The sequence below is a fragment of the Neoarius graeffei genome, chromosome 6, assembly GCF_027579695.1.
Source record: "Neoarius graeffei isolate fNeoGra1 chromosome 6, fNeoGra1.pri, whole genome shotgun sequence".
Classification (NCBI taxonomy): domain Eukaryota; kingdom Metazoa; phylum Chordata; class Actinopteri; order Siluriformes; family Ariidae; genus Neoarius; species Neoarius graeffei.
In genome coordinates, this window is record NC_083574.1 from 48,967,436 (window position 1) to 48,991,769 (window position 24,334).

At 42.0% G+C, this 24,334-nt stretch overlaps 1 protein-coding gene across 2 annotated transcripts in view; it reads right to left on the minus strand.

Moving 5' to 3' along the window:
* Positions 1-19,270, minus strand: part of plekhg7 (pleckstrin homology domain containing, family G (with RhoGef domain) member 7) — a 34,399-nt gene extending 15,129 nt beyond the window's left edge. The window contains exons 1-10 of one of the 2 annotated variants that reach the window (XM_060923766.1): positions 18,975-19,270; positions 15,686-16,388; positions 13,781-13,803; positions 9,186-9,250; positions 8,844-8,884; positions 6,934-7,029; positions 6,241-6,387; positions 4,225-4,320; positions 1,747-1,857; positions 1,471-1,584 (exon numbers count right to left, since the gene is read on the minus strand). In XM_060923766.1, coding sequence (XP_060779749.1) covers positions 1,471-1,584; positions 1,747-1,857; positions 4,225-4,320; positions 6,241-6,387; positions 6,934-7,029; positions 8,844-8,884; positions 9,186-9,250; positions 13,781-13,803; positions 15,686-16,303 — 1,311 coding nt within the window. In that variant the 5' untranslated portion in view covers positions 16,304-16,388; positions 18,975-19,270. Of the gene's footprint in view, positions 1-1,470; positions 1,585-1,746; positions 1,858-4,224; positions 4,321-6,240; positions 6,388-6,933; positions 7,030-8,843; positions 8,885-9,128; positions 9,251-13,780; positions 13,804-15,685; positions 16,389-18,974 lie in introns of both variants that reach the window. The other variant, XM_060923765.1, reaches the window with a different exon arrangement.
* Positions 19,271-24,334: the final 5,064 nt, after the last annotated feature.

A 24,334-nucleotide genomic window follows, 5' to 3' on the forward strand; every position in this document is an offset into this window, starting at 1 on the left:
GACAACATTTCTCTTTCAAAACTACAGCAGTTGGTCTCCTCAGTTCCCAAACATTTAGTGTGTTGTTAAAAGTGGAGGTGATGGGGGCGTCGTGGCTCAGGTGGTTAAGGCGCCATACCATGAATGCGGGCGACCCGGGTTCGATTCCGGCCCGAGGTCATTTCCCGATCCCTTCCCGTCTCTCTCTCCCGCTCATTTCCTGTCTCTACACTGTCCTATCCAATAAAGGTGCAAAAAGCCCAAAAAAATCTTTAAAAAAAAAAAGTGGAGGTGATGCAGCACAGTGGTAAACATGCCCCGTCCCAACTTTTATGAAACATGTTGCTAGCACCAAATTTAAAATGAGCACGTCTTTAAAAAATAATAATAATAATAATCATCTCAGTTTAAACATCTGACATAGTCTTTGTACTATTTTCAATGAAATACAAGGTTTCCATGATTTGCAAATCATTGCATTCTGTTTTCATTTACATTTTACACAGCATCCCCAATTTTTTTTTTTTTTGGAATTGGGGTTGTACTGCTTCAACAGGGGTAATGTCAAATATTTTCAAAAGAGATTCAAATCACATTTAAAAAAAAAAAAGTGATTAGGAGTAGCCTTAAAAAAAAAAAATCCTAGGACTGCGTAAATTAAAATGGAAGAGAATGTAAAATTTATTATAACATTTAATCAGTCAAATGTAACTTCAGATTTTTTTTTTTAATTTAAGTTTAACTTTCGAATTAACGATTATTCGCCGAAGGCTCAGTGAATAAAGATGAAGTTGTGGTTATTATTCACTGAGCCTGAGGTGGATAATTGTTTTAGTATAAATACATAGGTGATTATTTAAAATTTTTTTCTTCAATTTTCAAACGAGGCATACAAATGTAATGCACAGACTTGTGTCCCTTATCTATGCAAGTCACAAAATACTTTGTCTTGAAATAGATAAAATAAATCACAATTCCACCTTACCTTTGAATAGTTTCTGACCAAATTTTGTAGCATCTTTAGTGCTTTTAGGAGCAGCATTTTCTTTCATAATTTGTAATTCTGGGGGTGTCGTAGCTCAGGTGGATAAGGCGCCATACTATAAATCCGGGGACCCGGGTTCGATTCCGACCCGAGGTCATTTCCCGATCCCTCCCCGTCTCTCTCTCCCGCTCATTTCCTGTCTCTACACTGTCCTATCCAATAAAGGTGAAAAAAGCCCAGAAAAATTTTTTTGTAATTCTTCCTCACTGACGGTGACGAAGCAAATGGCCGCCGAATTGCTCGAGGTGATTATCGAGAAATAATCCGAATCTCTTGACTAATCAGCTCATGCGATTTCCTATAATCACCTCCGTATTGATATTAATGACCTATAGTCACGCTGTCAGAGAATATTTTATCAGCTCAATGCCCATGAACTGTGTGCCCTGAAGCATTCAAAATTCAAACCCTGATCTGCTGACTTAGACTATATTAGTCTCACATACCTTCACATAGGAGCTGAAGTCCTCCCTGGCCTTCAGGGTGTCTAAATAAAGGATGGCTTTGCTGTAGTTGAGACAGTATTTCTGCAGACAGTAACAAACGCTCTCACCAAATGCCTGAAAGGTCAAGGACGAGGGTCAGAGAAAAGGTTCTGTATGTCTAAACTTATGACCTTAAGAAGCCAGACACAAATATTATAGACATAACTTGTCGGACTGAAAAATAGACCGAAGCATATAAGTACTGATGGACACACGGCACCATCAGTGATGCCTCACCTTTCTGAGTATGGCCAGCAAGGCCTGCATGTTATCGGCTTCTGGAGGCTCTGGAGAGGCCCACAGCTCTTTAATCGCCTGCAGCAGACTGGTCAGGAAGCCAAAACTTACCTACAATCAAGCAGCCAACACATAACCATGCACTATTCCATTACACCGTTCCTTATTGCAAGGCTATGAGCAGTAAACTAAGGAAACATACAATAGAAATATTCACACGGGTGGCATATTAAAAGAAAAACCTTATGACATGGAAGCATTTTGCTGGCATGGTCTGCATCCACTTGTCCCCCGAGAGCAGGGGTGTGAAACTCACATTCTGCCAGGGCCACTTCTGTATTTCTGTGAGCTTTTGAAGGGCCATGAACTAAAACTATTTATTTATTATCTTTTCTATCACATAACAATAAAGAAACCAATATCCCAGACTCTGAAATTAGAATAGCAGGATTTTAAGAAAAAGAAGGGCTAAAAGAAACTATCCAACTGAATAAATTTAAAACATACTATGTTATGGCTTGCATAGATACAGTCGCTCATCTCTGCTGTGGAGATGTCAGCTAGTGAGGGTGGAGAAAACCGTGAGGCAGAAAGAAAAAAAAAATGCAGGTAGACGGTTAATCAAATTTCATACTGAATGAAGCAAATTTTACAGTCAGTTCCACATACTGTAGGGCTAAGCTATAGATAAGAAGGAATATTAGTTTCCTTTGCTTCAAGTATACACTTGTCTTCAAAATAATAGCAGTCCAACATGACTAACCAGATCAATCACTGTTTTTGGTGGAAATTATATTACTACATGGCAAATAATTTACCAGTAGGTGTAGTAGAGTCATAGAAAACCAACAGACCCAACATTCATGATATGCATGCTCCTGAGTCTGTGTAATCGAATAATTAAGTGAAAGGGACGTGTTCAAAATAATAGCAGTGTGGAGTTTAATTAGTGAGGTCATTCATTCTGTGAAAAAACAGATGTCAGTCAGGTGGCCCTAATTTAAGGATGAAGCCATACATCCATTTGTACATCCATTTCTCTCTGAAAACCTGAGAAACATGGGTCGTTCCAGACATTGTTCAGAAGAACAGCGTGCTTTGATTAAAACGTTGATTGGAGAGGTAAAACGTATACTGTAAAGAAGTGCAGAAAATGATGGGCTGCTCAGCTAAAATGATCTCCGGTGCTTTAAAATGGACAGCAAAGCCAGAGAGACGTGGAAGAAAACAGAAGACGATCATTTGAATGGATCGAAGAATAGCCAGAATGGCAAAGACTCAGCCAATGATCAGCTCCAGGGTGATCAAAGACGGTCTGAAGTTACCTGTGAGTACTGTGACAATTAGAAGATGCCTGTGTGAAGCTAATCTATCGGCAAGAAGCCCCCGCAAAGTTCCACTGTTAAAAAAAAAAAAAAAAAAGACATGCTGAAGAGGATACGATTTGCCAAAGAACACATCGACTGGCCTAAAGAGAAATGGAAAAACATTCTGTGGACTGATGAAAGTAAAATTGTTCTTTTTGGGTCCAAGAGCCGCAGACAGTTTTTCAGACGACCCCCAAACACTGAATTCAAGCCACGGTACACTCTGAAGACAGTGAAGCATGGTGGTGCAAGCATCATGATATGGGAATGTTTCCCTTACTGTGGTGTTGGGCCCATTTATCGCATACCAGGGATCATGGATCAGTTTGCATATATCAAAATACTTGAGGAGGTCATGTTGCCTTATGCTGAAGAGGAAATGCCCTTGAAATGGGTGTTTCAACAAGATAACGACCCCAAACACACCAGTAAGCGAGCAGCATCAGGGTTCAAGACCAACAAAATGAAAGTTATGGAGTGGCCAGCCCAATCCCCGGACCTTAATCCGATAGAAAACTTGTGGGGTGACATCAAAAATGCTGTTTCTGAGGCAAAACCAAGAAATGCAGAGGAATTGTGGAATGTTGTCAAATCATCCTGGGCTGGAATACCTGTTCACAGGTGCCAGAAGTTCTCACAAACCGTGGTTATGCAACTAAATATTAGTTTAGTGATTCACAGGAATACTAAATCCTTAAGATTTTTTCAGTTTATACAGTAAATATTTGGAGTTTGTAATGAAAAATGCAGACACTGCTATTTTTTTGAACAGCCCAATGTTCATTTTTCTTCATTTTCTGTAAAGTAATTAAAATATTCATACATTTTTCCTCATGTTTTGATGTAGAATATAATGTGCAGTGTTCCCAATGCATGGAAATAAAAACTATTATAAGGATTTTGAGCTTTACTCACGTTTTTAAACACACTGCTATTATTCTGAACACAACTGTACGTTTTCACTCTGACGTCAATTTGTATGAAGTAAACTGAATGAATCAGTTCCTGCTTTAGCTTCTGTGAAAGTTTGAGGTGGCCTCAGACTTTACTAAAACACCTTTTTCTTTTAATGCGTCACCCGTCTGTAGATGTACTTTTAGATGTTTTGTACCAGGCACAGCTCATTGAGGTTGGCAAAGAGTGCCCAGGAGTCAATGTCCTGTAGACACTCCCTCATCTGCAGATCTGACAGAGTGGCCAGAAATACCTGCACACAAACCACAGGGAAAGCATGAAAAGGGAAGGAAAAAAAACAAATAACCCAGAACATTACACCCTTACAAAAAAAGAAGTGTGCTTCTAGTATACTTCTTTTAAACTAAAAATAAGAGAGTAGGCTTTTAGTTTACTTTTTATTTACTTAGACATATACTTAATAAAAGTTATACATAAGTATACTTGGCTTATACTGAAAAGTATATAGAAAAGCATATTAAGCTTATACTTAAACTTTTGATCAAGATATACTTAACAAAAGTGTAATAAAGTATGAAAATATTTGTGCCTTGTGTTTTAGAAAGAAAGAAAGCACAACTTTATTCATCACACACTTGTGAAATTCCTCTCTGCATTTAACCCATCTGAAGCAGTTGGGAGTTCAGTGCCTCGCTCAAGGGCACCTCAGCCTAACCTAATCGCCTGTCTTTGGACTGTGGGGGAAACCGGAGCACCTGGAGGAAACCCACACAGAAAGGCCCTTGCCGGCCGCTGGGCTCGAACCCAGGACCTTCTTGCTGTGAGGTGACAGTGCTAACCACTTACACCACCGTGCTGCCCAAGTGCACTTGCCCTGTAGTAGCCTATAAAATGCTTCTTTTTCACACATTTGCTTTTTTGTGATACACGGCCGCATGTTTTAAATCCCATCTTTTAAACCTACATGCACCATAAATTTGTGGTCAGTTCTGGGGTGGAATCTTAAGGTACAAAACACTTAAGTTGTCTACTGGTAGTGTGCATGAGGTAAGGGTTTGGGCTAGAAAACTAATAGTATACCTAGAAGGGTTATTGCAGTATACTTCAAAACTAAAAAGTGGCAGCACGGTGGTGTAGTGGTTAGTGCTGTCGCCTCACAGCAAGAAGGTCCGGGTTCGAGCCCCGTGGCCGGCGAGGGCCTTTCTGTGTGGAGTTTGCATGTTCTCCCCGTGTCCGCGTGGGTTTCCTCCGGGTGCTCCGGTTTCCCCCACAGTCCAAAGACATGCAGGTTAGGTTAACTGGTGACTCTAAATTGACCGTAGGTGTGAATGTGAGTGTGAATGGTTGTCTGTGTCTATGTGTCAGCCCTGTGATGACCTGGCGACTTGTCCAGGGTGTACCCCGCCTTTCGCCCGTAGTCAGCTGGGATAGGCTCCAGCTTGCCTGCGACCCTGTAGAACAGGATAAAGCGGCTAGAGATAATGAGTATTTGATGGTAAGAACACTTTTTTTTATCTCATCATCTCTAGCTGCTTTATCCTGTTCTACAGGGTCGCAGGCAAGCTGGAGCCTATCCCAGCTGACTACGGGCGAAAGGCGGGGTATACCCTGGACAAGTCGCCAGGTCATCACAGGGCTGACACATAGACACAGACAACCATTCACACTCACATTCACACCTACGCTCAATTTAGAGTCACCAGTTAACCTAACCTGCATGTCTTTGGACTGTGGGGGAAACCGGAGCACCCGGAGGAAACCCACGCGGACACGGGGAGAACATGCAAACTCCACACAGAAAGGCCCTCGCCGGCCACGGGGCTCGAACCCGGACCTTCTTGCTGTGAGGCGACAGCGCTAACCACTACACCACCGTGCTGCCCAGAATTATTATTATTATTATAGCATTTTTCACAAATTGCTATCATCATTTCGCCAGTTTGTTTACATTCTAAGAAGAAATGATTTTGTTAGACATTTTGTATAAAGTTTTTATTTATTGAATTTGCAAAAAGTAAAAATGCACTGTTTCTCAAAATCCAGTGATAATATAATAAGTTATTTCACTCAGTCTCTTCGTATATGGCTTATAGCTGACGAGGCGCGAATCAGCTCATGTACGACTCGATTTCGTGGAATAACTATTAAATAGCATACTTTCACCACCACATATGACTGATCAGTGGAGTCTCATCTTCTCCCTAATTTATACCTCTTTCAGCACCATTAACTGGTCTAGGAAGTACACACACTCGCTGGTAAAGAGCTCCCAGAGGGCCTCCTGTCTTTTGTGTGCTTTTGGCTCTTCTTCTGCCTTCAGCTCAGGCTGACTTCTCAGAAACTCCTCCAAAGGCAAATCCTGAAGCAAATAAAAGAAATATGCCTAGTGATTTCGCACATATCCACATGCGACTGACCGTATCTAATTACATCATATTAGACACATTTACACCTGCTTTAATCAAACACACCAGCAGAGACAGTTTAGAGAACAAGTTAGCACAGATTCCATCAGATCCAATCACAGCACTGCTGTGCCTTAAAAGTGCACCTTAACGTGTAATGTAAGCCCTCAAAAATAATCAGTGGTTTAAAATACAACATTACATTTTAACTCCTAAACATCAGCTACAAAAACAGCCTCGTAAAAGCTCTACACCTTAAGAATAACAGACAGACATATAAATAAAATATGCCAAATGTTCTCCCTTATTCAGATGACATTAAACTGTGTCTTGGGGGGATTTTTTTGCCACTTTTATTTTTAAGAAAATAAAAATACACACAGTCTTTAAGTTCCACAGTCAAGGAACAAACAATATATGCTTACACTGTGTCCAAAAGAGAAGCCCTCTACCAAAAACATTTAAGACCCTCTACAAATATCAGCTCTGACCTCTTTTACCTTGTACTGCTGAAAATGTGTTTCTCTCCACTCCTGGATCTGAACGGCTACGAGACATTTTTCTATGTCCGCCGCTGTGCGTGTCCTGCCTTTATTCTAACGAAAAATAATACAAATCATCATTTACCACGCTGACCACAACAATGACAACACTGAGGCCAAGTTTACATTAGACCGTATCTGTCTCGTTTTCTTCGCGGATGCACAGTCCGTTCACATTAAAACGCCGGGAAACGGGAATCCGCCAGGGTCCACGTATTCAATCCAGATCGTGTGTGGTCCGGTGCTGTGTAAACATTGAGAATACGCGGATACGCTGTGCTGAGTTCTAGCTGGCGTCGTCATTGGACAACGTCACTGTGACATCCACCTTCCTGATTCGCTGGCGTTGGTCATGTGACGCGACTGCTGAAAAACGGCACGGACTTCCGCCTTGTATCACCTTTCATTAAAGAGTATAAAAGTATGAAAATACTGCAAATACTGATGCAAATACTGCCCATTGTGTAGTTATGATTGTCTTTAGGCTTGCCATCCTTCCACTTGCAAGTGGTAAGTGATATGCGCTGGGATCACACACACAGCGGCTCAGTCCCGAATCACTGCTCGTGCACTTCACTCGCGCGCTCTGTGAGCTGCGCAGGGCCGGAGTGCGCACCCTCCAGAGGGCACTCGCTGTTCAGGGCGGAGTGATTTGGAGCGCAGGATGCCTGCGGAGCCGAGCGTATCCGTGTATTGGTGTTGCTGTGTGCACGCGAATCGTGTATTGGTGTTGCTGTGTGCACACTAATCGTTTTAAAAACGTTAATCTGATGATCCGCTGATACGGTCTAATGTAAACCCCACCTGAGACAGTATATCTGACCAGTTATGAAAGAGATCTCACACACAAAAAAAAAAAATGATGGGTAAATTAGAAATTTTCAAGAATCAGGAACTGGACACTAAAGGAAATCAATTCCAATGTGTAAATGATTGAGCGGCATGAGTACTAAAATAGAAGAAACTCTCAATTTCAATTCAGCGTCCCTGCAGTCTCAAATCTCACATGCTAAAGAGCACTGCAAGATACAGAACTCATTTGTATTGCATGTATTGAGGAGCGAGAATGCTTAGTGTTAGAAACCTCCAAACTTTCCTCACAATCTCAAATCCAAGTTCACTTTTTTCTTATTTATTTTTTGGCTAGCGTTTCAGAATGTGCACTCAGTCAAGGCACGTCTCTATTCTTTGTCGAGGGGTGCCTGTCTCACGTGTTCATGTTCATGCACATGGCTGGAGGCTAGCCTTTCTCACTGGGAGGCAAGGGCAACAGGGTTCTTCTGTCTCGCCTTTCAGTGTGCCAGCCAATCAGATTTCAGCATGGTCATATGACAGCCAAGGTGACTTTACGTGCTGATCGACTTGACAGTGAAACAGGACCAGTAGTACAAATTTACCTGGTGCAGCTTAAACAAAAAACACCATGTACTGTTTTCGCTAGTCCCTTCTCACGTTTACTGATAAAAATCTCTAACAGACAATGGAACGAAGGTTCAGTAATAAAGTGCAGAAAAAAATAAGTCAAATTATTTTTTCTTTACTTTAAATTATATGGCAAGAAACGCAAGTCTGCATGACGCTGCAGCTGATCCAAATTTGCTTCTAGTTCTTATTTTAGTTTTGTTTTGCGTATGATTATGTACGTTAGTTACTTAAACAGAGGGTGGCAGAAATCGAGGGAAAGGGGGACATGTAAATCTACTTTGACTCTAAGTGGGTCAGTGAACAATGTGTGCTCGACCTTAGCTGATCAGGGAAAAGCACTTTTCCAAGAATACAGACAACACAGCAGTCGAGAGACCGCAGTTATTCAGATGTTCTCTTTTATCAATAGTTTTTAAATACCTGAAATGTTAAATTTCACTTACTATAGTACGTTTTGAAAAAGGCCACTTTGATTTCTTCGTATCTATACATCAGAGGGAGGGAAAAAAGCTTTAGACACACTGCTAGCATACAAAGCAAACTATAGAGAAATGTACAACACTGTGGAAAATGCAGATATTCAGTTATTATGCTATTCAATTTCAAACAAATAAAAATGACAAATATGAAGAAGAAGAATATTAGGATGGTTCAGCCTGGTAGTACAAGTTGGTTGGAATAATTTGTGAATGGTGATTAATTATGGTAATGATTATAGCCTCATAAACCTGAAAAGGTGGAGCGGTTTAAAATATCAACAGCACCATTGGACACAAAAAGATCACCAGGAGAAATGTCCAATCCAGGAAGAGTGACCACCACAGCGCTCTGTCTTCTTTCCTGCATCCAGCTGAACACAAAGCAAATGCATGAAAAACAGGTTACGGGAGTTAACGTTACAGAGGAGTGAAGAACATTTCAGCTCTAAGGAGGACTGTTCACTTCAAGATGAGCTGGTTGTATGCTTAATGACTGGTTGTCACATCTTTGTGGCTTTCATTCGGAGTTAACTTTACATAATATATGCGTTTCTTCTTCTCCGGTATGACTGAATCAGTAGAAAAAACATTTTAGATGATTACTGTAGCTCATAACCTGAAATACAGACGTCAGGATACCAGGTTTTCACCTTTAATACAAGCGTAGTATCACGATCCTCAATACCAAGCAAATTGGAAAATCGGATTGTTCGTATTAAATTTTCAACATTATGAAACCATGTGGGGGCGGCACGGTGGTGTAGTGGTTAGCGCTGTCGCCTCGCAGCAAGAAGGTCCGGGTTCGAGCCCCGTGGCCGGCGAGGGCCTTTCTGTGTGGAGTTTGCATGTTCTCCCCGTGTCCGCGTGGGTTTCCTCCAGGTGCTCCGGTTTCCCCCACAGTCCAAAGACATGCAGGTTAGGTTAACTGGTGACTCTAAATTGACCGTAGGTGTGAATGTGAGTGTGAATGGTTGTCTGTGTCTATGTGTCAGCCCTGTGATGACCTGGCGACTTGTCCAGGGTGTACCCCGCCTTTCGCCCGTAGTCAGCTGGGATAGGCTCCAGCTTGCCTGCGACCCTGTAGAAGGATAAAGCGGCTACAGATAATGAGATGAGATGAAAGCATGTGTTGGTGTAATATACCTCTGACCAGTTAGAACTCGAGAAGCCACTGGCTGTTGTCAGGTATGAAATGCTGTAAGGTCTCCTCAAAACACACACTCAAGAAAAGTTTGTCATAGCCCCATACTATGGTGGGGGGCAGCCATGGGCTGAAGGCTAGAGAAGCAGCGTTTGGCCCAAAAGATCACTGGTTCGATTCCCGGGACTGGTATGAGTTGAATGACTGAACAGCACTTTCCCTTCCCTCTGATTCATGGCTGAAGTGCTCTTGAGCAAAGCACCTAACTGCTCCCTGGGCGCTGTAGCATAGCTGCCCAATGCTCTGGGTGTGTGCACGTGCTCATTGCTCACTTGTGTGTGCATGCATGTGTTCACTGCTTCAGATAAATTCAGAGAAGGAATTTCACTGTGCTTGAGTGTACATGTGACAAAGGCTTCTTCTTACTGAAACTCCAGTTATGAACCAAAAAACAGTGCCCCTCATGCAGTGAATAAAGACAAGGGGCGTGTAGGGAAACATTTACATCACATGCAAATGTCGTTAAACAGCATTGGTTCATAATTTTGGGGGAGGAACCCGCCATGATTTAATTATAATTGCAATCACAATTACAGAAATGAACACAGTGTCACAAGCTTTATGAGTCACTGCACAGGAAAAGCAGTTAGCCATATACATGTACCTGAAGTTCTCATCTCATCTCATTATCTCTAGCTGCTTTATCCTTCTACAGGGTCGCAGGCAAGCTGGAGCCTATCCCAGCTGACTACGGGCGAAAGGCGGGGTACACCCTGGACAAGTCGCCAGGTCATCACAGGGCTGACACATAGACACAGACAACCATTCACACTCACATTCACACCTACGCTCAATTTAGAGTCACCAGTTAACCTAACCTGCATGTCTTTGGACTGTGGGGGAAACCGGAGCACCCGGAGGAAACCCACGCGGACACGGGGAGAACATGCAAACTCCGCACAGAAAGGCCCTTGCCGGCCACGGGGCTCGAACCCGGACCTTCTTGCTGTGAGGCGACAGCGCTAACCACTACACCACCGTGCCGCCCCGTACCTGAAGTTAACAATGTTAAATTCTCAATAAAACACTTTTGCAAACAGAACTGGCCAAGCTCCTCAGTGGAGAGCCGTCTAACTGGCTGAATGTTGAAAATGCGGTGCTTGTTGTCCAGATACTCTGCCAACTTGCTTCAGTGGAGGGATTTATAAGTCCTTTAGCATACTGGTTATGTTACAATTGTTCACAACCTCTTTCTCCGTAAGGTATTCCCTAAAACCACTTCTTGAGCTCGTCTTTTCCATAAATTGAGGGCATGAAATTACTCATTTCGTTTAGCTGTGCACTCCCTGCCTCATCCACTCCACTCAAGTTATCACATGTAATTTGATTTAACCTGTAGGCAAAGTACATTGTCAGATTAGTGTTGGCATATTTATATCAAATGTAGCATCAAAAAGTTATATAATCTAATCATTTCTTGCATTAGTATATCAAACGTTCGATATCTTGAATCGTCGTCATTTAGTTATAAGGAAATAACACCATGTTAATGAACTGAAGTGTAAATATCATGTTAAACTTTACTCTTTCCTGTTTTACAAAACACCATAATAAGCCGAGTGAGAAACTGTGAAAGCCTGGGAAACACAGAGCTTCAGTCCTTTATTAACAGGGTTATAACCAGGTGAGAGTGGTTCACAAAAACAAAAGCTCAAATCTTTTGTTTCCTGTGTTTATATAACGCATAACGTTGGTTTTACGAAACCAGTCAGTTAAACAATAAGAAATATGGAAAGTGCTCACATCTTGTGGAACAAGTTCAGACCAAAAAGAGAAAGGCAAGATGGGAGAAGCAACGTCCTGCTTTCCAGCCTGTAGACGCAGAACCTAGCAAAGTGCTTTAAAAATGAGGGTTGGTTTTTGGCCTCTAGTACTTTTGTGAAGGGAAAAATCATATGCAGATAAATTTATGTTGTAAATATTCACTGAAAACAAATCAGTACGGGAGATAAGAAGTGCAAGAGCTTCCTCTGGACAGAGCTTTTGTCTCTTTTGAGCTTACTCTTTTGTGCGTCATCTGCATTATGCTCAGGTGACCTCAGTTCCCCAATGACCTGTGCTCTATGCTGGCTGAAAACCTCGGCAATGAAGCAGAAATGCTTTTAACAGCAACTTGACAGGCTGGTTTTGGAGTTCCACCCTTAATGTTGTGACTGTCCTCTTATGAGAAAGCGAAATGCTGGTGGCCAAACGTGGTGCTGTGTATATCAACAGAACATGTGAGGTATTTTGCAGCTGAATAAAAACAGTACTCAATATTACGCAGGGTCATAACACCTTCAAATGTGCAAAAGTGACGAGACAGGGTGTACAAAAGAGGACTAAAAATCACAGCAAGGCCAACATCGCCAACTCTTATCACTGTTTGTCAGCACGTGACCATGAGACTTATGATAAACAGTAGTGTCATCGATGCAGTTGCTGTGAGACACGTACTCTTTGACCATATAACAGTAACGCCCAGGGCAAAGCACCTGCTCTGACGAACCTTTCAAAACACATTTTCTAATGTATACGTTTGCAGGGGCGCAGATCCGATGTCAGGATGGGGGACGACGACACAAAAGTGATTTTTTTTTTTCTCATACCATGCAACCATAAATCACAACTTCGTAGAGGCTCGCAACATCATTCAAAAAGTACTGCACAGGGAATCATTTGTCTGAAAATACATTTGTTTGTACAATTTTTAATAATTTAGGGGATTTTTATTGGGGGGGGACAATTCATGTTTTTCAGAAAATTGGGGGGGGTCATGTCCCCCCCCCGTCCCCCCCGGGATCTGCACCCATGTATGTTTGAGCCTTTGACATTGTAAGACTCTTTAAAAAGACTCGATGGGGAGTTTAAGTTAGTGGTGGTCAGATAATTCGCCACTTTCTGTACGACACACTACAAGGTCTAACAAGGAAAACATTGGTCAATGTGCCCCACTCCTGTTATAAATATGACACTTTGAACTAGCTCATGAAACAAAAACAGGTCATCACTAATTCTTTCCCAAAACACATCCATAATGCAATTCGCGGCCCAGTCGGAGTACCAAGTCCCATGTCACAGGGTTTTCACAATGAAGGGGGCTTTGTCTTTGCAACTCTCCCGAATAATAATGCCCTCAGACTCAAGTTCTCTCATCCAATGCCTGTCCCAGAACAAGCTCTGTTATCGAACAGTGCTGCACCATAATTAATGACTATAACTGCCTGATTATCTCTCATTAAAAAGAAGCCCTTCGTCCAACAGGCAAGATGAACAGATCCACTGGAGGAAAACAGCATTAATGAGTTTCTGTATTCCACACAGAATACCTCAGCATACGGGGTTGATATACCTCTAACAAAGTGAACAATGGGTTTCCAATGGCCAGCTCCATTAGCGCCGCTCCATCTGGCCTGCTCTGGACTGAGAAATGTGCCATTTGGCCATCTTTAATAAATTAGCACTTCAAATTAGTGATGTTGTGCAACAAGTGAGGAAACAGTTTTAGGGGGTACGGAACTTTTGATTTTGGTACAAAGAAAAAACACCAACCCTCCTAGCTCGACTAGGTTCACTCATATGATACAAAAACAGAATAGTATTTTGCATGTCCTGACACCAAGTATTAAAACCCAAGTAGAAATTTTATGTGGCTTGTATGCAAATCTAAGTAGGACATGGTTCATGCAAATTACTGAAGATAGAGGGATGACACACCTACCTTTTATGACTTGGCTCTTGCACCTACAGTGAAAAACATATGTCGTAAGCACACACAGTAATAAGGAACATTTAGGTACTATAAAAATCACTGTACATTCAGACTGGTTGAAGCCTAGCAAAACATGTTTAGGTCATAAAAAGAATTTTCCCAACACCCAATTATTTTTATTTAGTGGACCGAAAGCTACTGAATTTGAATCACAGACTTCCAATTTTATTAGGTTTTTTTTATTTTAAAAAAAAAAACCCAGAACAATTAATGAATTTAGGGATACGTGGCCCGAAATTCTCCACTGTTTTTCCTGCTTCACCATGACCCAATTCAAGATACTGCGTCGTGCATCACGTGGTGGGCTTTCCCCGTTCGCGCAAGGCATTGTGAGATACAAATTTGAAACAGGAGAGAAAAATGGAGGACGTGAGTGTGCGAATGAAACGTGAAAGACCGACTACAGTAATGAAAAAAGCGAAAAGAAATGTTGTTATTGGGGTGTCATGGCTCAGGTGGATAAGGCGCCATACCATAAATCCGGGGACCTGGGTTCGATTCCGGCCCGAGGTCACTTCCCGATCCCTCCCCGTCTCGCTCTCCTGCTCATTTCCTGTCTCTACACTGTCCTATCCAATAATAAAGGTGAAAAAAGCCCCCCAAAATATCTTTAACCTCCTAAGGCCCAAGCTGTTTTTTTTTTTTACATGAATTTTTTATTTCTCTTTGCTATTTGGGCTTATTAGAACCTGATTAGAATAAAAACTAAGCATCATCTTTTGATAAGATGTACTTTTAGAGAAAAAGTATGTCCACATATGTGGATTCTTGTTCCGAATTTCCATAAAGTGCTGTCCACGCATGTGACCGCTAAGCCCTAGGAGGTTAAAAAAAAAAAAAAAAAAAAAAAGTTATTTGTAAAGGATTTCCAAAGCCAAACAGAACTAAAAATCCCTCCAGATTTATAAAAAAAAAAAAAAAAAAAGACGTTATGTTGCGAAGGAAAGGAAACGCAGGACCAAACTAATAAATATCGGCGGTCAGCGAGCACCTCGGTGTGATCAGCTGTTCGTTTAGCGACAGAATGATGTAACTGTCAGTGCACTGTCAAGGTAAACCTGTAGATAGCAGTAATGCAACACTGGATGCCAGCTGCAGTAAAACCCAAAAGAAGAAGGTAAACCTGCGCATGCGCACACGGACTTCCTCTGTCTGCTTGCGAAGCGAGCGATTTCATGCATATTATTTGCTCGGGAATCCCCTCAAATTAAATAACTTCCCAATCACAGAATGGCCTGATATTTTATAATCACAGAAATAAACATGCAGCACAATGACCAAATTTCAGAGGGAACTAAATTTCACCGATTTTATGAAATCGAAAGGCCGTCTTGCTTTCAAGCCCTTGAATCTGCCAAGGTGTTCTGGTTACAGAGGATGCCTGATTGAATACATAAATTGCAGGAATGAGGTTTTCCTTTCATTATTTTGATCACCCACTGACACCACCATTATCTGATGCCTGTGGACTGTGGGGGCCCATCGAAGGAGACTCCTTGAGGAGGTTTGGGTATATGGGCTCAGTCAAAGCTGTTGGCACATAGATCTACTGATTCATTTCCTGTCGAAAAGGCTCATTGTGAAGAGTCGCCACATGAGACTGAGCAGAATGAGCATAGAGACATCAATTGGTAAGAATGCGAAGCTCTCTGTGTGATGTATTGCACAACAATAAAACGAAATCACACTTATGACCCCTTAGATTGACTGTGACTGATTTTAGTCAGTAAAGTCTGTTTAAATGGCTGTTACCACAGTTCCAAACATACCACAGGCCAAAACATTCCTCCATCCAAAGCTATGATATACAATAAACGCAGTTTGGTGGGAAAAAAAAAAAAAATGTCATCTTACCTTTTCAGTATCATCATCAGCATGTTCATTCACACTACAAAACTCCTGCCTCAAGTGAAGACCACTGCTGCTAATCGTTTTGGATCTAAAAGACCTGACGTTCCCAGGAGTCACCATGTCATCAGAATGACCGTTCTGCTGACTGTCCCCATTCGACTGGTTCGCAATGGTAGCGAGGGGAGATTTCTGACGGTGTGCAGGTGACCGAGGGTTCCTTGGCAAGGGAGACTCATTCACACCAGGCTCTTCCTGGGTGCTGCCTATCCTCCCTGCATCACGGGAAGGCAGCCTGGTGCTCCTCATCCTCCTCAGAGTAGGAGAAGTGGAGATACGAGCAGGTGCCTGCCTGTCAAACTGAAAGAGCGGTGTTGACATGGCATCCATCTCACCCAGCGAACCACATCTCATTCTGGACGGTGTCCTGGACAGCTCGATCCGCATCAGGAAAGGATTGCTGGTTTGGGTCTCTTTGTCCACGGCTGCCTCATGAGATGTTTGGGTGTGAGCATCCACAGTTTTGGCCATGCGCTCATCGTGCCATTCGATGTAGGTCCAGTTGAGTGTCTCGTCCACATGCTTATCGTTTTCCTTCATGTGTTCATGATTTAAGTCAGTCATCTTGTGCAAAGCGGCATGATATCACTGAAGGGATGAAAGTGTGCTCCAGGAGAGTAGGTTCAGTTTGGAGCTTCTGGAAGAACTTCTGGGGGGGAAGAATTATAAAAGGTGAACAAGATTGAGTTAAGGGATTTGTGTGTGTGTGAGAGAAAAAGTGACTGTTTAAACCGGTCAGATTAAACTCCTTCAGGAAGTGAATTCTCAGGACAATAATGTTAATGGAAAAGCATTACACACAAAAGCTTGTTACACCGGACTCGTTTACCGGAGATACAGCAGACCTGTTTAATGTGTACAGCCTGGGCAGCCTTGACAAAAAATGTTTTAGTTAAAGGTCACAGTGTGGGAGACTAAACCTTGGGAAAACAAGGCGAGTTTACCACTGGCTTGGACTTGTGCACGTGATCCGAGCTACATCAAGAACAGTTGTGAGAACTTCAACAAAACAGACTTCATGTTAAAAAGTATAATGAATTTCCTGGTCACACAGCTGCACTTTGTGACCTTACTGGAAAGACAGGTATTATTTATAAAATCACATTATCTCTTACTACCCAAATGAGGATGTGTTCCCGTTTGAGTCTGAATCCTCTTCAGGTTTCTTCCTCATATCATCTCAGGAAGATTTTCCTCGCCATAGGCTTGCTCATTAGGGATAAAACACAGGTGTATAAAATTTATTTTTTTCTGTAAAGCCATGACAATCTTCTTCTTTTGGCTGCTCCCGATTAGGGGTCGCCACAGCGGATCTTTCGTCTCCATCGCTCCCTGTCTTCCGCATCCTTCTCTACCACACCTGCCACTTTCATGTCCTCTCTCACCATATCCATGCATCTCCTCTTTGGCCTTCCTCGTTTTCGTGTGCCTGGCAGCTCCATCCTCAACATTCTCCTTCCAACATGCTCTGCATCTCTTCTCAGGATGTGCCCATACCTACCATCTCAGTCTCATCTCTCTTAGGCTACGTTTACATTACGTCGAATCAGCGGATCATCAGATTAACGTTCTTAAAACGATTCGCGTTGACACTAAAACCGTTAGCCGTGCACACAGCAACACCAATACGCGGATACGCTCGGCTCCGCAGGCATCCTGCGCTCCAAATCACTCCGCCCTGAACAGCGAGTGCCCTCTGGAGGGTGCGCACTCCGGCCCTGCGCAGCTCACAGAGCGCGCGAGTGAAGTGAACAAGCCACGATTCGGGACTGAGCCGCTGTGTGTGTGATCCCAGCGCATATCACTTATTACTTGCAAGTGGAAGGATGGCAAGCCTAAAGACAATCATAACTACACAATGGGCAGTATTTGCATCAGTATTTGCAGTATTTTCATACTTTTATACTCTTTAATGAAAGGTGATACAAGGCGGAAGTCTGCGCCGTTTTTCAGCAGTCGCGTCACATGACCAACGCCAGCGAATCAGGAAGGTGGATGTCACAGTGACGTTGTCCAATGAGACGCCAGCTAGAGCTCAGCACAGCGTATTCGCGTATTCTCAATGTTTACACAGCACCGGAGCTGATACGATCTAGATTGAATACGTGGACGCTGGCGGATTCCCGTTTCCCCGCTTTTTCAGGGGGGTTAATGTAAACGGACAGTGCGTCCGCGAAGAAAACGAGACAGATACGGTCTAGTGTAAACGTAGCCTTAGCTTCATTCCCAAGCTCTCCACATGTGCTGTCCCTCTGATGTGCTCGTTCCTTATCCCGTCCAACCTCCCATCGCAAACCTTAACTCCGCCACCTCCTGTCTCTTCGTTAAGGGTACGGTCTCCAATCCAGACATCACAGCTGGTCTCACTACCGACTTTCCTATCATAAATGACTCCCGAAATCCTTCTCCAACTGCTCCACCCTGCCTGCACTCGCTTTCTCACCTCACTATCGCAGCCCCTATTTTCCTGCACAGTTGACCCCAGGTACTTGAATTCACCAACTTTCATCTACTGTGCTTTGTCTTGGGTGTATTCTCCATGCAGGACCTATACAAATGTGTCTGTATATAGTAGCTAGTAGTTCAATGGTAGTTTTTGTATATTGTACATACCTTTTCTTTTTATTCTACGTGTGTGCACTTTATGGAGCAGCTCTGAATCTCATTATACTCTGTGTGATGACAATAAAGGCTTTCTATTCTATTCTATTTACGTCTACTCCTTGCATCTTCACTCCACTCTCATCCCCATTCTCATTGACGCACATGTATTCTGTTTTGCTCCTGCTCACCTTCATTCCTCTTCGTTCCAATGCATCCCTCCATCTCTCCAAACCCAACTCCACCTCCTTTCACCACATATCATCCACAAACATCATGTCATGGACAGATGTTCTGACATAAAGCCATGACAATATATATTGTTAAAAATGCTATACGGATAAAATTCACTTGATTTGACATACGTGCGAGCAAAGTAACGATAGCCAGCACATCTGCACTGAAATGGTCAAACTGCTCCAGCTGTTTTAGCCTAATGCTAAATAAAACTTGTTTGGTTTTGATCAACACTACACCTGTTGCAGGATTTCTTTTTTCCCCCCCCACACAGAAATTAGCCTCCACTGCTGGGCTTTAAGGATACACAATGTCGAAATGCATACTTTATACTAAGTCACGAACATTATTATTATTATTACTATTATTATTATAGAAAAATATACTGGTTACTTACGTTTTATTTCATGTTTCAGTTATTTCTCTCCATGAGGCTCTCCCTCTCCCTCTCTGTGTGTGTGTGTACACTATGGACACAGAGGCGCACTGTTCCCCCTCAGCAAACAAAAGTCATCCATCATTAGGTCTGAAACAGGTAACTTTCAGCGACTCAAAAAAAGATTTAAACATACAAACATCTACTTATTGGAGTTTAACGTGTCTTTGGTGGTTTAAAAGCTTTTGTACCCTGATATAAAAGCAGGTCTCGATACAATAACCAGCCGTTAACGCACAATACACATTGTGACAAAACCCCAGCTGCCTTGTTGTCTTTATAAGGAACGTCCGGGTGGGCGGAGCCAGCGGAGTCGCACGCCACAGTGGTGCTTGAAAGTTTGTGAACCCTTTAGAATTTTCTATATTTCTGCACAAATATGACCAAAAACATCATCAGATTTTCACACAAGTCCTAAAAGTAGACCCAGTTAAACAAATGAGACAAAAATATTATACATGGCCATTTATTTATTGAGGAAAATGATCCAATATTACATAGGGGAGAGCGGGGTAAGATGAGCCACTTTTTACATTTTTCATCATAACTACATGTTAAAGCCATTTTTGCTTCCAGTCTACACACCATACCAAATTTCAAAGTGTACTGTTACTATCTGAGCAAAAAATAATTGATAAGCTCTTATGGTTAGAGTGATATTACCTCTTGAAAAAAAATGTCAAGTGGCTCAACTTACCCCATGTACGGGGTAAGATGAGCCACTGTGTGGGGTAAATTGAGCCAACACAAAACATGTTAGGTTAACAAAGTAAACAACTTTTATTATTAGAAATGCAATCAGTGAATCAAGTCAAGTCAAGCAAGTGGGGGATAGGGCCGTAGCATAGAGAAGGGGAGATGAAGAGAGAGGTGATAGAACGAGATGGGATAGGGAGGGACAGATAGATGGATAGAGAGAGAGATATGCGTAGATAGATAGAAAGAGGGATGGTTAGAGAGGGAATGAGAGATATACTATATTATAGAAATTACTAAAACAGTAGAACAGTGCCAAAAAATCTTATTTCTTTCAGTAGGTTAAAACATTGCTAAAACATGCAGCAATCATTCCATCAATCATTTCATCATTATTCAATGTTCCAAGCATTCAAATGGCAAGGGAACACCATTTGCCTCTCCCTCCGTGCTGTCCCCCCAACAGTAAAGGGGTGGGGCAATTTTTTCACAATATCCTGTCTTGACAGGACAGCCTCATCTTTCTCTTTGAAGACAAAGGTCGGCTTTCTTGCAGAGCCATGGCATGACCGGCTTCTTTTGACAAATCTTGCCTCTATTTCGAAGACATCCAATTTGATTATCTGGCCAATGAAGAAATGCACTTTCTTCTTCCCCGTGAATTTTGCCACAACATAATCCCCCACATCTAACAACTGGTCTTCCTCATCTGATGTCATATATATATATATATATATATATATATATATATATATATATATATATATATATATATATATATGTTGTTGTCATATATGACCAGTAAATGTGAAAACTTAAGTGTCATCCATATTGGGTAAGCTCAGCCACCAATGGGGTAAGTTGAGCCAGTGGCTCAACTTGCCCCACATCTAATGGCTCGTCTTACCCCGTGGCCACCATTTTGTAGAAAAATGCTAATAAAGGGGATTAGGCTAATCAAAATTATTTTTATTAGCATTCATATCATAGCTTAGAAAGCCACTAACTTAACCCTAATGTGTCTAAATATTATTCTACTTTTGTCTTCTCTAAATCATCTTCACTGTGGACAAACATGGAATTGACTTAGAAAGCACAAAAACACATTTTTATAAATATCTCCCTCACCTAGTTTGACATGTGGTGCTCCTCTCCACAAGTGTAAGTAAATGGTCCCGCCCCCCTTTGAATGTGGTCACATGGTCACATTTGTTTACTGTTTCTTAGAAACAGGGGGTGGCTCATCTTACCCTCTGGCTCATCTTACCCCGCTCTCCCCTATCTGTGAGTGGCAAAGTATGTGAATCTTTGCTTTCAGTATCTGGTGTGACCCCCTTGTGCAGCAATAACTGCAACTAAACGTTTCTGGTAACTGTTGATCAGTCCTGCACACCAGCTTGGAGGAATTTTAGCCCATTCCTCCGTACAGAACAGCTTCAACTCTGGGATGTTGGTGGGTTTCCTCACATGAACTGCTCGCTTCAGGTCCTTCCACAACATTTCGATTGGTCAGGACTTTGAGTTGGCCATTCCAAAACATGAACTTTATTCTTCTTTAACCATTCTTTGATAGAACGACTTGTGTGCTTAGGGTCGTTGTCTTGCTGCATGACCCACCTTCTCTTGAGATTCAGTTCATGGACAGATGTCCTGACATTTTCCTTTAGAATTCGCTGCTATAATTCAGAATTCATTGTTCCATCAATGATGGCAAGCCGTCCTGGCCCAGATGTAGCAAAACAGGCTCAAACCATGATACTACTACTACCACCACCATGTTTCACAGATGGGATAAGGTTCTTATGCTGGAATGCAGTGTTTTCCTTTCTCCAAACATAACGCTTCTCATTTAAACCAAAAAGTTCTATTTTGGTCTCATCCGTCCACAAAACATCCATCCACGTGATCTTTAGCAAACTGCAGACGAGCAGCAATGTTCTTTTTGGAGAGCAGTGGCTTTCTCCTTGCAACCCTGCCATGCACACCACTGTTGTTGAATGTTCATCTGGTGGTGGACTCATGAACATTAGCATTAGCCAATGTGAGAGAGGCCTTCAGTTGCTTAGAAGTTACCCTGGGGTCCTTTGTGACCTCACTGACTATTATACCCCTTGCTCTTGGAGTAATCTTTGTTGGTCGACCACTCCTGGGGAGGGTAACAATGGTCTTGAATTTCCTCCATTTGCACACAATCTGTCTGACTGTGGATTGGTGGAGTCCAAACTCTATAGAGATGGTTTTGTAACCTTTTCCAGCCTGATGAGCATCAACAATACTTTTTCTGAGGTCCTCAGAAATCTCTGTTGTTCGTGCCATGATACACTTCCACAAACATGTGTTGTGAAGATCAGACTTCGATAGATCCCTGTTCTTTAAATAAAACAGGGTGCCCACTCGCACCTGATTGTCATCCCATTGATTGAAAACACCTGACTCTAATTTCACCTTCAAATTAACTGCTAATCCTAGAGGTTCACATACTTTTGCCACTCACAGATATGTAATATTGGATCATTTTCCTCAATGAATAAATGACCAAGTATAATATTTTTGTCTCATTTGTTTAACTGGGTTCTCTTTATCTACTTTTAGGACTTGTGTGAAAATCTGATGATGTTTTAGGTCATATTTATGCAGAAATATAGAAAATTCTAAAGGGTTCACAAACTTTCAAGCACCACTGTATGTAACACAATACAGGAAATAGAATAGTGAGTGTTTTACACGCTATTTAGTAAGCTAGTATGCTGTTTGGCTCTAGTCACATGTGTATGAAGTGTGTGATTTTAACTCGGAGATACCTTATACACAGGATCAGGTTCCCTTTGTGTCGTGATCTAAATGTGACGATCCCAAAACTGCTGCTGTTAAAACACTAAAGGAGGACTTTGATCATTTATGACATTTGGCACATAGTGGGTTTTTTTTTAAACTCTGTCTCTAGATGAGTTTATAATGTCACTCATGACTTCATGGATAATTATTTGGCCCAGTAAATCCTGTTCAGCAGCATGATAAAAATATTTTAGGAAGTTGTTGTTCTGTTTGTGAGTTCTAATGTAGCCCAGGTGATACACACATTACAAAGGGCACATAGTCAGAAACAGTCATTACAAACACACTATATCACTTCAGCAAAACTGGTATTAACTAAAACTCGGATCATGTCACCTACAGTAGATACCATAATACCATACCAATCACACGCTCAGAAAAAAAAAAAAAAAACCAGTCCTAAACTTGCTTGTTGCTGGGGTGGTGCCCTCCAGAGTACATGTTTTGCAACTTTAATAATATATCTTTCACAATCTTCATGTCATAGCCAACAAGGACATCACTGATGACGTTTTAACAGGCCGTCATTGGTGTGTTTAGGGCATTTAAGCTTGGTGGAGCCTATCCCTCTCCAAGCATGGTCAATTGACAATTTAGAGTCATCCTTTGGACTGTGGGGAAAACCCACGCAGACACAGAGAACATGCAAACTTCACACAGAAAGGCCCCTGTCAGCCACTGGGCTTGAATCCAGAACCTTCTTGCTGTGAAGCAACAGTGCTAACCACTGCACCACCGTGCCTCCCAGGTGGAAATTTTAAAAATGATTTAAATGGACCATACATAGTATTTCGAGTAAAGCTTTAATAGTACACCTCATGCACCTTTCTAGGTAAAATAATATCTATCTATCTCAGATTACTGAGTCTCAGTTTTCAGGCTCAGTAATCAAAGTAATAGAAGAAGAAGAACTTTATTCATCACATGCTTGTGAAATTCCTCTCTGCATTTAACCCATCTGAAGGAGTGAACACACGCACACATGAGCAATGAGCACACACACACATACATACATACATACCCAGAGCAGTGGGAAGCCATGCTAACAGCACCCAGGGAGCAGTTGCCTCGCTCAATGCACCTCAGCCCAAGGCCATCCCATATTAACCTAACCGCACCACATGTCTTTGAACTGTGGGGGAAATTGGAGCACCCAGAGGAAACCCACACAGATACGGGGAGAACATGCAAACACCACACAGAAAGGCCCCCGCCGGCCGCTGGGCTCGAACCCAGAACCTTCTTGTTGTGAGGCAACCGTGCTAACCACTTACACCACCATTCCGCCCAAACACTACTGTGTTGAAAGATGTTCAGTTTTAGCAGCATTTTTAATATCTAAAACATTACTTTGATTACTGAGCCTGAAAATTGAGACTCTCAATAATCTGAGATAGATAGATAGATAGATAGATAGATAGATAGATAGATAGATAGATAGATAGATAGATAGATAGATAGATCAGAATTTCAGCTTTCATATCCTGATATTTGCAGCAAGGTGTCTTCGACAACTTAGAACTTGGCACCATTGGTGGCAGACCACACAATTTGTATGTGAGTAAAAGTATTGGAACAGATACTCAAAGTAAATAACACTTAATATTTGGTGGCATCTCCCTTGCTTGCAATAACTGCATCAAACGGGTGACCCACTGACATCACCAAGCTGTTGCATTATTCTTTTATGATGCTTTTCCAGGCTTCTTTTGGTTACTCTTTGTTTTTGTTTTTTGTTTTTTTGGGGGGGGGTTCTTCATTCAGTCTCCTCTTCAGGAGATGAAATGCAT